A 16,631-nucleotide genomic window follows, 5' to 3' on the forward strand; every position below is an offset into this window, starting at 1 on the left:
CGAATGTATCACACTAAACGATATAGGGATTACTCCAGATAAAAATTCCACATTGATCCAAAAGGACACTACAAGACCAACAGATCAAACCTCACGACAACAGCAAACTACAGATTGCCAGTTCATGTCTCTCTTCTTCTATTAGTCTTTAAAAAACCCCTTCTTTTTTCTCCGTCACAGCAACAGTGCGTCTAAGAAAGAAGCAGCTCTAACCACCGAAGCCATAGAGAGTGCGGCCCTGCCTCTTGAGCGCATACACGACGTCCATGGCAGTGACAGTCTTGCGGCGGGCGTGCTCGGTGTAGGTGACGGCGTCACGGATGACGTTCTCGAGGAAGATCTTGAGGACGCCGCGGGTCTCCTCGTAGATGAGGCCGCTGATGCGCTTGACGCCGCCGCGCCTCGCCAATCGCCGGATGGCAGGCTTGGTGATGCCCTGGATGTTATCGCGCAGCACCTTGCGGTGACGCTTCGCCCCGCCCTTTCCTAACCCCTTCCCTCCCTTCCCTCGCCCCGACATTGTCGCCCGGCTACCAGAAACCTAGAATTCAATCGCCGCAGTGAAGGAATCGAGCATCCGTAAGCTCGAATCTCGAGATCCGAGAACGCGGAGGATTAAGTGGAGTAGGAAATGGATCGATCCACTTCTCACCTGAGGACGGAGAGCTTTAAGAAGTGGCGAACAAGTTGGACTTAGGAAAGCGGGGTAAGATTAGACGGTTATTTATGGTCTGATGAGAGCCCCCTTGGAGGATGTAGAGACGTTAATCACCGTAGATTGAAATAGATCAACGGTTAGATTGTGCTTAAGCTGGTGCACTTGGATCAATGACGTGGCAGGTATCCGGGTGCCACGTAATTCAGTGATGCTTTGTTGATGGGTTTGATTTGGGCCACGCACGCATCCATCACCAGCCAGCTCGGATGTTGGCGACGGTACCGTCGCCGCCGTAGAGGGCGGCAATCACGGGCGGCCAAGGCGATGGATCGTCGTGGAAGAAGAAGAAGAAGAAGAAGAGGAAAGAAGCCCTTTTCCGTGGAGATAAGAAGACCAGATGTGCAGTGCACGCCCACCCGTTGTTGTCATGCCGACTTCTCTCTCTCTCTCTCTCTCTCTCTCTCTCTCCTCCCTTTTCTTTCTTTAACCAGGGGAGGCAGCGAGGGCAATGCAAGGATGGAAGGCCGCGATGGCTTCTCCTCTTCACACCGATACCCTCCTTTTGTTGCGGAGTTGCACCCCCCCTATTCTGCATCCAGCCCCTCACCTTTTTTTAGCCTTGTAGCTGGGAAAGCACGGTTCTTTGCGCGCCCCCTCTCCTCTCCCTCTCTCTTCTCGTCAGGTTCATATTTCTCTCGGAGGAGGAGAGGGATCGAGAGGCGGAGAGGCAGGAACCGGGGAACGAGATGCTGCAGAGGGCCGCGAGCAATGCGTACTCGTGGTGGTGGGCGAGCCACATCAGGACGAAGCAGTCGAAATGGCTCGACGGCAACCTCCAAGGTCGGTCTTTGATCCTTCCCCTCTGTATCCCGTCTCCTTTTGCTCTTTTGCAACACAAGTGCTTTCTTTTTCAGCCGAATCGAATAGGATTAGACCTGCTTTTAATTTGATCTGCACAAACCAAATGCAAATGCATCTATATGTACTCGCAATTGCAAGAACAGAATCTTCAGTCTTTTTCTTGGCAAGGTTCCAAATAACATTTGCTTGAGAGATGAACACAGAAAAACACACAGATGATAGAAAGAATTTTAGTGACTACTTGATCAAGGCAATAGTTTCCTAAGTAGTGTTCTTTGTGCAAACTGTAGATTGACGAATGAACAATCGGAAAATGTACAATATATCTACACTTTTTCATCCTTCTGAATACCTTCAGATTGAAAGAAAATGTCGATGTGTGTTCTCTTTTGAGGAACAAAATACATTAATGAAAAGTTATAATTCAACTATACCGAACAATCATTTATTGTAACAGATAACAAACAGGATGGAATCATTTATTGCACGAGCAGTTCCACACCAATTACCTACTGAATCTCCAACCCTTGTTTCTATTTATGAGATTGAATTATAGCGCTTTGATATTGTACTAATCTAGAAAATTAGTTTGCTTTAAATAGTCGGACGATACATGCTAGCCTTTAAGTTGCTCTGTTTTTCTGTCAAACTTTTTTTTTTTGCGTGCATAAATTAAGCAAATTGTGTGCCTCTACCAAGTTTCTGCCGTTGTTGAGGCTCTTCGTGTGTTTCCAGATGTATAATTGAAAAGAGTTGCAAGATTCTGTGTTCTTACCTGACGACATTTAGAATGTCAAAGGCCTGAGGAACTTGGCCTTTTGATCTATGTTAACCAGTGTATGTATCGAGGATTATTTTCTGGTAATGAAGGATCAAGACGGACATGGTAACTTATGTCCACCGACAATATGTTATGTAGAATTCATAATTTTGACGTGTACTAAGTCAAATGAAACTAAAATTTACTGTTTTTATAATGCCCTCTACTTGATGGAAAAGAAATATATATATTGTGTGTTACCAGCCATTGTGCTTTACTTTCTAGCTTTCTTACAAATAGGATTTACTTTGATTTCAGAGATGGAAGACATAGTGAAAAAAATGCTGAAGCTTATCGAGACCAATGCTGATTCCTTTGCTAAGAGGGCAGAGTTGTATTTTAAAAGGAGACCAGAGTTGATAAGCTTTGTGGAAGATGCTTACAAGGCTTATCGATCATTGGCTGATAGATATGACCACATTTCGGGAGAATTACACAAGGCCAACCACACCATAGCGACTGCTTTTCCTGAACGTGTCCAGTATGCAATGCTAGATGAGGAGGAGGATACCATTCCAAAAGCAATAACTCCAATTGATCCGAGTAAAATTAACAGGCGAACAGTTGAGGGATTAATGAACAAGAAAAAGGAAAGTGAGTCATCGACAAGAAAAGCACGTAAAAAGAGTAGTCCGTCTCCGATTGATAAAGAAAAGGCACAAGAAGATATAAGTAAGCTTCAGAAAGGAATTCTGGTTCTGCAGACCGAAAAAGAATTTATCAAGAGCTCGTACGAGTCTGGGATAGCTAAGTATTGGGAGATTGAGAAGCAAATCATGGAGATGCAAGAAGAAGTTTGTTGCTTGCAAGATGAGTTTAGTACAAGTGCAGTCATTGAAGATGAGGAGGCACGTGCCATAATGACATCAACAGTTCTTAAATCTTGTGATGATACCATAGTTAACATGCAGGAACAGCGGAAGAAATCATTGGAACAAGCAAAAGTAGAGTCCGAAAGAACTAAGATTGCTAAAGCAAAGGTGAAGGCTCTCAGAGGTGAGTATTGCCAATCTGAGGTGGAAAGTACAGAGATGTCTGATGAAAACACAGAAATGACCTTCGCTGCTGAAAACATGGAGGAAGACTATTCTCTAAATAAGATGAGGACCGAGTTACAGTCCGTATGTGAGAAAATAAAGGAACATTTCAAAATGAACCCTGAAAGTTCTGTGATTGAGATTGCAGAAAAGATAGAAGAGCTTGCAAACAAAGTTATCACATTGGAACTCACAGTTTCATCACATGCTGTGCAAATAAATCGATTGACTTCAGAAAACGATGAACTTGAAAAATGCATACAGTCGTTTAAAGAGGACAAAAGTATATTGATCGATGACCCAAATGAGTTGTCTAAAAGAATCAAAGAAGCTGAAGATGAAATAGGCAGAGTTCAGGCAATTAAGAAAATTGTCCATGATGAAGAAGCAAATTTCTGTGAAAATTATGTGGAGGCCCAGCATAGCCTCAATGGTGTTTTAGAGAAACTGCAACCTCCTAAACCTCTGGAAAATGCTTGCGTTGGAGATGCATCCCCAGAGGAAGAGGTTTCCGGCAAAATCCATGACATGAAGGGAGATTTGGTAGAGGAGATTCATACATCTCAGGAACTTGGTTCTTGCCTAGAACATCCTTCCCAGGTTGAGGCTGGTTCTCAACTCGAAAGTGCTTCGGAGGACCCAAAGAAGGGAAATGCATTGGAGGAAAAAGAATTGTCAAAAGTAGATCTTACCAACTGTCTAACTAGCACCAAAGAGATCATGCTTGATGGAGAAGAGGATACTCTTAACTTGCAGCAACTAATTTTAAGTGGTTTAGAAGGCAAAGAGAATATTTTATTATCTGAGTGCACATCAATCCTGCGAAATTACAAAGAGACAAAGAGAAGGCTCTCTGAGGTAGAGAAGAAGAATGAAGACTATCTTCAAGAAACAATGGCTCTGATAGGGAAACTGAAGAACGACATTGCTATGAAAGATGAGGAAATACGATTGCTGAGACAGACATCAGCCTCTGCAAAGATAAGTCGGAATTGTTCTGTGAACACTCCTGTTGAAGAATCTTGGCACGGTCAACGAAGACCTGAAATCACACGTAGCTCTGCGATGGTCACAGAGCACTCGAAGCATCAAGCTTTTGAGGTTTCCGAAGATCTAAATATTGAATCGGCTGCTGCAAGAGCTTCGTCTGTTGTGTTTAGAGAAACACGAAATCCCCTTTCAATTGACGTTGATGCACAGTGCATCAATGAGCCAAAGAGCATTTCTCCTGTCGAAGAAAAGTTCAGGAGGGATATCAATTCACTGCTTGATGAAAGTTTAGAATTTTGGCTAAAGTTCAGCACATCATTCCATCTGATACGCGAGTTCAAAGCCAAATACGAAGACCTACAAGCGGATATTAGTAAGCTGAAGGGCAACAAAATTAAAGAATGCACTGATAATGTTAGTGATGATCAAGCTAGCAAACCTGAATCAGCACGAATTACCACAAGACTTAGAGAATTGAAGACTGAACTCCATGTCTGGTTGGAACAAGGTGCATTACTAAGTGGGGAGCTTCAAGGTAGGTTGTCATCTCTTTGTGACTTGCAAGAAGAGATATCCAGTGTTGTCAACATGAAACCAGAATCTGGAGAAGCCCTGTTCACTCCTTTTCAGGCGGGAAGTTTTCAAGGTGAGGTGATGAACATGAAACAGGAGAACGGTAAGGTTGCAAGTGAATTACAGGTGGGAATAGATCAACTGAGGGAGCTTCAAGCAGAAATTGAGGAACAGTTGTCTGATCTATACGAGAACTTTCAACCATTTATGTTAAAAAGCAGCAGTAATGATGACTTGGAACTTGCTCTGAGTAGGAACACGGTACCATTACGAAATTTCCTTTTTGGTGTGAAGCCTAAAAAACCATCTCTATTATCACGCATCCAACACAGTAAGCTTAGAGCTGGGCGCCGGAAAGTTGATGACAGGTATGTCATATATCAATAACTCCTAATGCTGGTCAGGTTCTACTGTATAAACTTGTGGAGTTATTTTGAACAGGTCTAAATCTTCTCACTGCTGAGTAGCTCATTTATGGTTGGAAGGCAGCGACATTAATCTCATCTCCACGACACATAAGGCTCTTCAGAGGCACAAATTCTGATCATGTTATCCTCGTATGCATCGGCTCAAGAACAGCAACAACAGCTTTTCTTAACTTTCTTATATTGGTGCACCTTGGAACGAGTGTTATTCCATCATAATCTGGATGATAATGATTCTTCGAAGAGGAACAAAGAAAAATAAATCCTAATATGCAAATTCTTGTTAAAAGCCTGGATATGCTCCCATCTTACATGTAAAGGTAGTTAGAAGTTGATAAGTTAATTCTTTTTTTCCTTTCCATTTTGTCACTCTTCCATGAGGCTTATACCAGATATAATCATGCATACTGTGAACACCGAAATGCTCTTAAATGTTTTAAGATTCTCGATAGTATTCATTGATACATTTTCCAGATGCAATAAGAATTCTTGCTCATCTTGATCAGTTTGGATTTGACTACTTATATGCTTCATGTGTAATTGTTCATCAAGGTAATCATCTCTGAATTAGAATGACATATCATTAAATGTAGCTTCGACTATTTCTGAGTGTGCTGCAAATGCTTTGCTGAAATGAGGAAACACAAATTTTGCATCAGGTCGTGTAACACAATCTTAAAGCAGTTGTTAAACAACACTGGCTGGCACTAATTCTCAGTGCATAGAGATAACATATCTTTCATTTGTATGGTGTATTAGCAATGTTTGGTGTCATATGTTCTTCTTGATGTGCCCTCTTTCTTGGAACCGATTGAGATCGATGAGATTAATTTGATCAACTCGATGATTTCATAATCTAATCAAAATCAGAAACAAGAAGTGAACAATATGCATCAATCTGTTGTAGTCTAGTTGGTTAGGATAGTCGGCTCTCACCTGAGAGACCTGACAATGGAATATTTTATTTTATTAATAATATATGTTATGATTTTTTGTAATATAATTAGAATTGTATATGCATTTTCTATATATTATTTTTAAAATCAAATTTAGTAACTAACCACCAACGTAAAAGGAGATAACCAAAAAGAGACATAAACTTCACAATTTTTTTTTTCAATCAACATTTGTTGTGCATTTGTTATCAAGAAATTCATAATATATATTATAATCTATTAATAATATATGTTATAATACCTTTAAATTTTGTAATATAATTAGAATTGTAAATGCATTTTCTATATATTATTTTAAAAATCAAATTTAGTACTTAACCACCAACTTAAAAGGAAATAACCAAAAAGAGACATAAACTTCATAATTTTGTTTTCAATTGGCATTTGTTCTATATTTGTTATCAAGAAACTCATACTAAAAATGCTATATATATATATATATGTATATGTATGTATATATATGTATATATATGTATGTATATGTATATATATGTATATATATGTATACATATATATATACATATATGTATATATATATATACACACACACACACTTTGTGTATACAATTTAGTAACTGAACACCAACTAAAAAAAGGCAGCCTTTGATCCCTTCTCAATAATTTCCAACTAGAAATCAGCACTAATACCCTTGAAATTTGTCTTATAATTGGAACTGTAAGTGCATTTTCTATAATATTACTTCTAAAGTTCACTTTAGTAGTTACCCTCCAACTCAAAAGGACATTAAAGTATAAACCTTACTATTACTAAACAAACAGTTCACTACACACGGCAGACATCATCACTTACACAAACTATTTATTATGTGTTGCTAACAGTATAAAGGCAGGATAGATGACTTTAGCTGCAGAAATGGCCAAGGTTGTCTTCTACTTCTGTTTCCAACTCTGAAGCAAAGATTAATCTCTCAGAAAAAGCTCCCAGTATATCTTATATTCTATATCAGATTCGAGCCACCTGCAATATTTACATATCACAATTATGAATTAGAGACATCGAGGAGTCAAAATAGATTGCAATGCTGTAGGTTTGGGACTAAAGGCATCTAGATACAGACACTTCTTTTGGGGAGAAAAAAACCCAGAAACACCAATGAGTATATCTCCTTAATTAATAGGAGAAAGATGTAAACGACTTCTGCATTAACATGATCTTTTGCACTTTGTTAGTTCACATCCTAGTGAAAGAACAAAGAAAATTCAGACCAACATTTTTTTTTGTCCTTTTTCATATGAACATAGAAGAACATGTAACAGGTGAGATCAGAACCTGTAAAACAAAAGAGCATAGAGGACTCTTCACTCAATCTGGAAAAACAGAAAAAAGGAAGAACACGTAAATATCATCTAGCTTTTGAACAATGAACACCAATGTATGAAGCTAAATTCAAACTGAGAAACAATAATGATATTTTACCCCCAAGCGCTTCTTAGTCCTGGCCAACAGCACTTGAGGATCCTGCTTGGTATGTGTGTAGGCGTCAATCTTGCCCAATTCCTCATAACAACATAAGTTTGAGTCAGAATATCTACAACTACAAGTAGGTGGTCTAGAAGTGACAAGCTTGATAGGTAAGTGTAGCAAAGAAACGAGAGGTTATACAAATAAAAACAAATTTAATTATGTAAAAGAAATCAGAAACCACACCGTAATTGCTTGCAAGTGTAGCAGTTTCCTCAAAATGAATATGGATTTAATACTAATGCAATTCAATGTAATTTGGCAGAGATGACTAGTATTAGTTCTCTTTTCCAAAACCAACTAAATTAGAATTTTTGATTGAACAGTGAAAGGAGATAATCTTCCAATTTCATGCTAATTTGATCAGAAGTTCAATAAATTTCACATAAAAATCAATTTTCTTTCACAGAATTGCAAAATGAAGCAGATGTACAGCTGCAGGAGAATGTCACACCACCATGAACAGCTTGGCATGATAAGAAAGATCAGAATATAGAGAATTCAATGTTCCCCATAGGCAAGGAACTACCTCAATCCACAATATTAGGTTAGGCCTGCCTTCAGTGATGTCATAGTTCTTCACCTCCTTCAAGAAAGTCTGGAGTCTTTCAACAAATGGAGCATATGCTATGTCAACCTAAATTACATCAGGAATTAAAAAAAGTTCAGAGCAGCAATAATAACATTATTAAAAAATGATAGGACTTGGTCATCATTTACTACATGTCTTCATACAAAAATATCATCTCTACAACACAAGGAAAAAAAAGAAATGAAGTAACAAACAATTGCTTCCTAAATAACTATCACCATATTACCAAACAAAATAGTTGAAGCACCATAACATAAATATCATGTCTACTCATAGAAATCAATTACCAAGACTAAGATGTAAAACTCACCAGTATATCCAGCAATGTGTAAATTATGAAATTCGGTAAGGACCAATTGGCGATCGGCAAAGTCATTAAAATTTCATAGTAATAGAATAAAGTGATCTAAAAATTCATGACTTGCATCCATTCTGATGACCAGAAACAATGGTGAAAGCAAAACAATATGGACATGTAGATGAAAGGTCTCGAACCACATGTAAGTACTTACCAAACTAAAATGGCCGAGGAAAAATGGTCCATCATCAAATTTCAAAAGGGCATCCTCCAACTTGTCGAGGGCAGCACCTAAACAGGTTTACACAGATGAGTGCCTAATTGTTTAATTTTATGTTCCATAAGTATATCACAGAAGCTAAGAACATGTTGTCTTCTCTGACCAACATAATCACCGACATCTCCCTTGGAAGTCATTGCAGTGTACATAACCTTGTTGAAAGAATCAGTATAAGACAATAGCTCCTCTGCAAATTGCTGCTTTGCAGGATCCTGTAATTTTCATTACGAGATGTAAACAAACTTATAGAATGAAGTAGCGTTCCTATCAGGACAAATACTAGGAAATTACTTACATCAGGCAGTAACTCTGGCCCTTCAAAATTTTTGTTGATGTACTTTATCAGATCAAGACTCTCTCCTTTCACCTCATTATTATGCTCCAGAGATGGTACCTATTCAACCAATGTTCAAATCGATACTAGCACCACAAGGTAATGGTCATATAGAGGACATCAAGGTGCATCAAACCTTATTTGCGGGATAAACCTCCTTATACCAGGCTGGCTTGTTATCCAGATCAATAGGAACCAATTTGATCTTTTCCTGCAATCCCTGCTCCCCAAGGGTGCAGATTGAATAAAATTTATCATGTACACCTCCTTTTAAAATACATTTGTGTATACACTTCAAAATCCAATCTTTCCAAATAATAATGCAAAAGGATTGTCTAATTGACCCTGCTAAACTTCTTGCCTTATAATTCCTAGTGATCCAGGTGCGCTGCGCATATGGGCATACGTAAGAGATATACAACCTTCGAAAAGCAAATAAGAAAGGATCAAATCAATAAGCTGCGATCCAAATAGCATCGTCATAGAGAAAACCGGATGGATCGATCGATTGACTACCTGGTGGTGCCATCGAAGAGTTCCGGTGGTTCCGATGTCGGGTCGAGGGTCGGAGGCAACACCTCCTTCGTCAAACTGCACCAACATCACACCTCCATGATCAGCAACACTTAATCGAATCAAGGAGGGCTTCGAGAAATGAACACGATCCCGCGAATTACCTGGCGGTCGCTGCTGCTGCCATTGGCGAAAGCTATAAGATCGACCACAAGAACTCGTTCTGAAAGCTCGACCTCGACCACTCACTCTCTATATAGTGGAAGCGTGCCACGAAGACGTTTCAAGAAATAAAGTGAAGGATGGGGGCAAATTAGACTTTTCATGATTAATCTAATCAAGGAGGACTTATAGAGTTGATTCCGAGAGAACGTCAGCGGTGACGACATTCTTGCCGATAGGTGATCCGCTACGGCGTCGCGAAGCAATGTATTCGAACGACATAACGTCCAGATTCGATCATAATTAGTGGGCGCAAAATATTACAGTGAAATGTCGGGTCAATAGTAAAACGGATCGTCGATAGGAACCTTCCACGTAAAACCGCAACAATAAAGACTCTTGAGCCGGACTAACTGAACCGGACCGGTCTGGGCCGTGGGCTGCAAACCGCACATGGCCTTTAGCTCTGTTGAAACCGCGCCCCGAAATCCCGTTAGCCTCCTCTTCCGCCTCTCGGCCTCCCTCACCTCCGATTCGAGATTCCCATGGCGTCCCAAAACCCCAAGGGTTCCTCACAGTCGGGCAAGAAGGCCATGGATGTACCTCCCTCGGCGGAGGTTGTGGCCCCTCCTGCTGCGGCGGTGCCGGATAACAGGCCTTCTCCTCCGACGGTTCGCCTCCCAAACCCTAGTTCTGCCCCACAGAAGCCCGAGATCCATGGGAACGCGGAGGGACCAACCGGCGTGGTAGGGCTGAAGGAGACCGCGCCGACCGCCGTTGAAGCCGCTGCCGCTGCTGCTGGTCAATCCAACTCGGGTTCTTCGGAGGCAGCCCCTGTCACCGATCTCCAGAAGAAGCTCCGGCGAGCCGAGCGATTTGGGACGCCCGTGATGCTTTCGGAACAGGAGAAACGCAATTCTCGAGCTGAGAGGTACAGGGTTTGAACTTTGAACTAGCTCTTCTGATTTCCCTTCCCTCGTTTGGATTATGTGAAAAGATGCGATTTCACATCTTAATGATGAAAATTTTCCTAAAAAATAAGAAGAATTTTTTAGGATTTTATCTTAGGTTGGTGGTGGACAGATATGTATGCAGGTGGCAAAAGGGAATCGTGGCGAATTGGCGACTAAAGTTAATAAGAATCATTTAGAGAGAACATTAAAACAAAGGAATTGTAATATTCTTGTATGTTGGCTCGTGATAGTCACCTCTTTTCTTTGAAAGTAGTCAAGATTACCAAAGTTCAACTGAGTAAATATGTCGAGGTTCTAGAGGTTGGTGATGGTTTTATTCAGATAGAAAGGTGTGTCAGATCTATAATATGAATTATGAGTCAAATGAGGAGATAAAGCGTTTTTAAGGATTGTACCTGTAGTTTGTGCTTCTCTAATTCAAGGAAAAGAAGTCTCCCAAAAATAACTAAAAAGGAAAAGAAGTATTCCTTTTGGAAATTTTGGAAAACTAGCCAATCAATCTTTTAAGATGAATAGAATTGTTGGATATAGTTTTCTTATATAATAAATCCTTTTCCCACAAACGCTAGGAAAAAAGAACTATGGAAATAATAGACTGCTACTATTCTTTATGGTTTATAGCTCAACCGTTGCTCTTCTGTGTTATTATACTTGATCTTCCCTGGATTCTCTGACTCTGGTTCAGGACAGGGGCAGGAGCGAGGCAACTCCTGTTTAGGAGTCCAGGAGCTTCAAGAGCCCCCTGCTGTCCTGCTCCCGTCCAAGGCTCAATTGGGCTATGGTTGCTGTTGGCCCATTTAGTGTCCTTGCTGTCGCTATGTTGCTGTCGTACTTCTTTTATGGCTGTGGTTGCCACTTCTATGCTTGATTCTTGTTATGTTCAGAAGAGAGAGAAGAGGAGACAGAAAGGGAAGCTTGCACTTGCATTGTATGCCACTGTTAAGCTGTCTTGCAATTTGAATGTAAGAAGCACAGACACAGGACACGGGACATAGTCACGACATGACATGAATACAGCGACATGTTATTTTTCAAAAATATTAGCACACTAGAGGTGGAGGAAGACCTAAGAAAGCTTCATTAAAAACAATAAATGGATATTTGATGTTTTTTTATTGAAGTAGTGATATTGTCCTTAATAAAATTCAATGACAGGAAAAAAAATTAGTTAAGCAATTCTTCATAGATGGGACCTTATTTGTTCTTCTTCTGTTCTGTTTTGGTTGAAAAAACTAAACTGGTGCATTAATTGCACTCTTGGGAACCTATGTTACTTTCTCAAAAATATCGGATTTCTCCATAGAACTTAAGGTGCTTTTCAGAAGATGGCTTTTCTCCACTCTTTGAAGAGACAACATTTGTAGGGATTAAGGATTTTCATTTCCTTGTGTGCTTCAAGTTGGTACTGTGCCTGCATGTGAACATGGTTTTGTACAGCTAATAGAAACATGACATATAAAAGATATAAAGGCTTCAACACACCCTTGGCATGCCATCAATTCCCATACTTTGCCAGGTAGGCAGTATGACATAATCACTGAAACTTGCAGAAAGTCAAGGTATTGTAGGGTCAAAGCCTTTACATGAATGCACCATCAACTATTTCTCGTGTCTTTTTCTCCATTTTGTTTTATTGCAAACTATATCTCAAGGTGACTTTTGTTAATTGCTATCTTTGAATGTTCAATGCTAATCCTTAATTTAGTAGTCACTTTTTCTTATGAGGTGTGGTCTGAGCAGCTTCTCATTTAAGTTGAAGAGGCACTGATGCCTGAGTTATGACCTGCGTGTATCATCACTCTAAATGTTTACATGATCTCCTGATTCTGTTTTGCTCATCGCCTTGTTCCAGTGAATGCAGGAGCTAAAATATTCAAGATTTATTCTGTGAACTTCTTTCGGCAAGGAAATGGATGCCTTCTTATTTATATGACGTCAGAGTTGTTTATGGACTAAATCCATTGCCTTTTAACTTGCCAGCTTTTACTACTTGAAGATGCTTTTTGTGCTTTCATTGATCTGTTGTCGGTTTAATCTATTGAACTTACTGTAAAGTTAGCATATTTAAATTGCATGTGGTTGGGGTGCAATACTGCAGTGAGCTTTTTTTTTATTTGGGTGATATTACTGCTATTATGACCCAAATGATCTCCTTATTGGTGGTTGCTGTGCAATTGAAGTAGGTAACAAATGCATTTTAATTTAGCAGTTTCATCTTTTGCGCAGGATGATGCTTTTGTTAGTGTGGAAGAGTGCATTTAACTAGCATCTGTTTCCATAATGTGGTGCTGGTCTCTTTTAGATTTTTGGTTGTTCACTCAATGGAGTGTACCTCTTGCATATTTTTTGGTCATCATACTTTTCAGGCCTTACTATAAGGGAATGATCTTCCTTGTTTCTAGTATTGTTCTGCAAACCATTATTGTTCTATCGTCTTACCGTTTTAGCCGAGAATCAATTTTTTTTTTAATGTAGATATTGTTACCTTTACTTCCCTTTACATTGCAGGTTTGGAACTGTATCAACCTTGGATGGAGGGAAGATTGTAGGACCACTAGAGGAGCAGAAAAGAAAGGCCCGGGCTGAGAGGTGCTTACTTTTGTTGACACGACAGATATGTATTAGCTAAAGGTACAAGCTCTAAGTCCGACTCTTTCTTTGCCATACTTTTAGGTTTGGGCTTAAGGCTGAAACTGATGAGGAGGCAAAGAAGAAGGCTCGGTTGGAACGATTTGCACCATACTCAAAGTTGGATACTTCAGAAGAGGAGAAAAGAAAGGCACGAGCAATCAGGTGATGATTATTTTGTTTGGATTTTGGTGAATTTATTTTTAATGCTTTCAGATATAGGTAAAATAGTTTGTTTCTTCATGATTTATTTTTACCAAGTTTGGCTGTCACACCATGACTTATAATCTAGAACCTGATGTTACGGCTCTCTGGTTTTCGATTTAGAAACTTCTGAAGATTGAAAGTTCTTTTTCAGAAACAATCTAATAGAGACAACATAATCATAGATTTGTATTGCCTTGATTACCAAGATTGATTCTTTAAACATAGACAACACCTGAGGCTCCTAATATTTTCACTTCTGGAGCACTTTTTCCCTTTCATGTGGCATAAACTTCCCATTTTAACTTGTTTGCACCTAGAGGGAGGCAAAATTCATATTCATAAAAGATTGGTCTACTTAGCATTATACCTTATCAGCCCAATTAATCAGTAGCCTTCATGCTCTTCAGACACAAACCTCATCTGATACTATTTCTCATTGTGTATTCTTCTCAGGTTTTCACAAGCTTCACCTAAAGTTAGCGGCCAATCCAACTCTGACCTGGTAGGTCTATGCAACTAAGAAAGTTTCAGGATGTGGGAGAATAATGGTTGTTTTGGTCAGTCTTTACAATTTTCTTAATTCCTTTTTGTTTAATCTTGTTTTTTTTTTTTTTTTTTTTCTGAATCCAGAAGGCAACAGCTTTGTAGCTCACACCTGATGAGGAGTTGTCATGATCAAGGGTTTGCATGGTAAGGTACGATGACATCCCCTCCTCTAATTAGCATCACCCAGATTGGCCAACTTCGAAGTAAAGCTGTTGCCTCTTCTAAAATTGTTTCCTTGCAGGTCTCCAATATGTTCCTGTATCTTCTTAGCCTTTGGTGGTGGTCACAGGGACTGCAGCATATGCAGTTACCACGTTACATTATGTAAAACAAGATTTTGATGACACTGGTGCGGCTTTCTCAATGTATGAAGTAGATCATGGTGGTTAATGTGGTTAGTATATATCCCATTTGGTAGACAAGTTGCAATGGTGGTTCTGATTTCACTAGCGAAGAAAGGTTATTTTAGTAATTGACTTGCTGATTACATTATGGTTCTTGTTCTTTAGAATCTAGTATTTGTTATTCCCTAATGCCCCATGACTTGAACAATTGTTTTAGTTTTGCTTCTTGATAAAGAAATAAAAATTCTTCAGTTCAGGTGTTTTTGTAGGTAATTTTGAAAAGGTGAGATATTCAAAAAAAACAAATTAATTCTTTCTATGGCATTTTGTCGAGCACCTCTCGCCCTTTCTGTTTGTCCGCCCACGATGGGTTCAACAAGTGAATGATCGGCTTCTGGTTTTTCCTCTCTCATGATCGTATCTCTATTCTTTCCTCATGACCCATGTTGTGGCGTTTCATTGGGCACCTCTAGCCCTTCTATTGTCGCCCACGATGGGTTCAAGAAGTCATCGGTTGAGTTCTACTCATTTATATTCTGAATAAATTAATGGTCGAGTTCTGTTTTTTTCTATCCTATAGTCACACCTGTATTGTTTTCTCATGATTCACGTTGTGGCATTTTGTCGAGCACCTCTCGCCCTTTTGTTTGTCGCCCACGATGGGTTCAAGAAGTGAATAATCGACTGCTGGGTTTTTCTCTCCCATGATCGTATCTTTATTCTTTCCTCATGATCCATGTTATGGAATTTTGTTGAGCACCTCTCGCCCTTCTGTTGTCGCCCACGATGGGTTCAAGAAGTGATCGGTTGAATTCTGTTTCTTTATTATCCTGTCCGTCGTGATCGCGCCTGGTCCACGCACTCGCGGCCGCTTCTCCCCGAGAAGCTAAGCTGCCTGCCCCATTATAGGGTCTACAAAGTGTCGATGAGCCGGAACATAAAAAAGTTTCGAAATAAGCCTAAAACATGGTTAAAAAACAAAAATATACTGGCGATACCAAAACCTGTACAAGGTGGTACCAACCCATGTAAAAAATGAACTTACAATATTGCTATTCGAGTAATCATATGTAAAAAAAATGAACTTACAATAAAAGAAGAGTAATTGTTTTTTCTCCACTAATCCATCAACCATTAAATCTACAAAGTTATAGCTTTTATATAATAGGCTAAAATCTCGTTCTACAATGAACTTCTCGAACACGGTATAATCTAAAATCCCGTGCAGCCCACATAAAAAAGCCATGAAGGGCAAATGAGGTTGTTATTCTAATGGAATTCAAGCTCTCCTAAGTTACCCCAATGCGGGACATGATTCTACCCATATAAGATCAGTCAAAAGAAAATAAAAACAACTGGAAATGTATGGTAAAGCAAACCAACATACATAATTGGACATAATATCTTTCAAACTGCAAAAACACTTTTTATGATGATGGAAGAAGAAAATGAGAACCAAAAGTTCAACACAACTATAGTAGAGTTCTGACAGAGCACCATCTTCCATGATAGTTAAGAAAATTGAAAAAGAGAGCGGAGTTAAAGCAGCTACTACACAAACAAGAAGCTAAATCAACACCAGGTGAAAACCTAGAACTAAACTAAAACCAGCAAAGAAACAAACGTACAGCGACTCGAGAACTTCTAGGGTTAGAGGACACAAGCACCGTTCATTATCTCGCGAGAGAGAGAGAGAGAGAGAGAGAGAGAGAGAGAGAATAATGACACATTATCCGGTCGCCAACCGATCAAGAAGGACAGAGAATAAAATCCATAAGAACATCGAAGCAAGCCATAAGAAGGCAACAGAAATCAAGAAAACAGAGACATAAAGAGTCCAACAAACAAATATGTGCGGCGTCTGCGCTTCAGATGACTCCGAAAGATAAACAGGGAATCGAGCATTCTGGAACAAGTTAGAACACGGTAGAAAGAGGGTTTCACCGGCGA

At 39.5% G+C, this 16,631-nt stretch overlaps 4 protein-coding genes across 5 annotated transcripts; 2 read left to right on the forward strand and 2 right to left on the reverse strand.

Annotated features, from left to right (window-relative positions):
• Window positions 1-8: 8 nt before the first annotated feature.
• On the reverse strand, window positions 9-676 carry LOC135644010 (histone H4). The gene has a single exon (XM_065161361.1). The coding sequence runs from the start codon at window positions 518-520 to the stop codon at window positions 209-211; it is 312 nt and encodes a 103-aa protein (XP_065017433.1). The 5' UTR covers window positions 521-676; the 3' UTR covers window positions 9-208.
• Window positions 677-846: 170 nt separating this feature from the next.
• Window positions 847-5,627, forward strand: LOC135644009 (protein NETWORKED 2D-like). Its single transcript, XM_065161353.1, has 3 exons — window positions 847-1,498; window positions 2,598-5,307; window positions 5,381-5,627. Exons 1-3 carry the CDS (start codon window positions 1,405-1,407, stop codon window positions 5,400-5,402), a joined length of 2,826 nt encoding a protein of 941 aa, XP_065017425.1. The 5' UTR covers window positions 847-1,404; the 3' UTR covers window positions 5,403-5,627.
• Window positions 5,628-7,061: 1,434 nt separating this feature from the next.
• LOC135644025 (protein IN2-1 homolog B-like) lies at window positions 7,062-10,108 on the reverse strand. Its single transcript, XM_065161388.1, has 11 exons — window positions 9,985-10,108; window positions 9,824-9,898; window positions 9,669-9,729; window positions 9,444-9,527; window positions 9,269-9,367; window positions 9,077-9,185; window positions 8,908-8,984; window positions 8,333-8,440; window positions 7,759-7,839; window positions 7,612-7,649; window positions 7,062-7,299 (listed from the first exon to the last, which is right to left on the reverse strand). The coding sequence occupies exons 1-10, from the start codon at window positions 10,005-10,007 to the stop codon at window positions 7,641-7,643; spliced, it is 726 nt and encodes a 241-aa protein (XP_065017460.1). The 5' UTR covers window positions 10,008-10,108; the 3' UTR covers window positions 7,062-7,299; window positions 7,612-7,640.
• A 341-nt stretch (window positions 10,109-10,449) lies between these two features.
• Window positions 10,450-14,937, forward strand: LOC103995432 (protein MODIFIER OF SNC1 11). Of its 2 annotated transcripts, none has more exons than XM_009416023.3 (6): window positions 10,450-10,913; window positions 13,465-13,545; window positions 13,630-13,749; window positions 14,245-14,293; window positions 14,422-14,481; window positions 14,579-14,937. In XM_009416023.3, exons 1-5 carry the CDS (start codon window positions 10,528-10,530, stop codon window positions 14,437-14,439), a joined length of 654 nt encoding a protein of 217 aa, XP_009414298.2. In that variant the 5' UTR covers window positions 10,450-10,527; the 3' UTR covers window positions 14,440-14,481; window positions 14,579-14,937. The 2 variants fall into 2 exon arrangements, with proteins under 2 accessions (XP_009414298.2, XP_065017450.1); XM_065161378.1 differs by having other exon boundaries at window positions 14,422-14,486; window positions 14,579-14,829.
• Window positions 14,938-16,631: the final 1,694 nt, after the last annotated feature.

This window comes from Musa acuminata, chromosome BXJ3-8 (assembly GCF_036884655.1).
Source record: "Musa acuminata AAA Group cultivar baxijiao chromosome BXJ3-8, Cavendish_Baxijiao_AAA, whole genome shotgun sequence".
Taxonomy (NCBI): domain Eukaryota; kingdom Viridiplantae; phylum Streptophyta; class Magnoliopsida; order Zingiberales; family Musaceae; genus Musa; species Musa acuminata.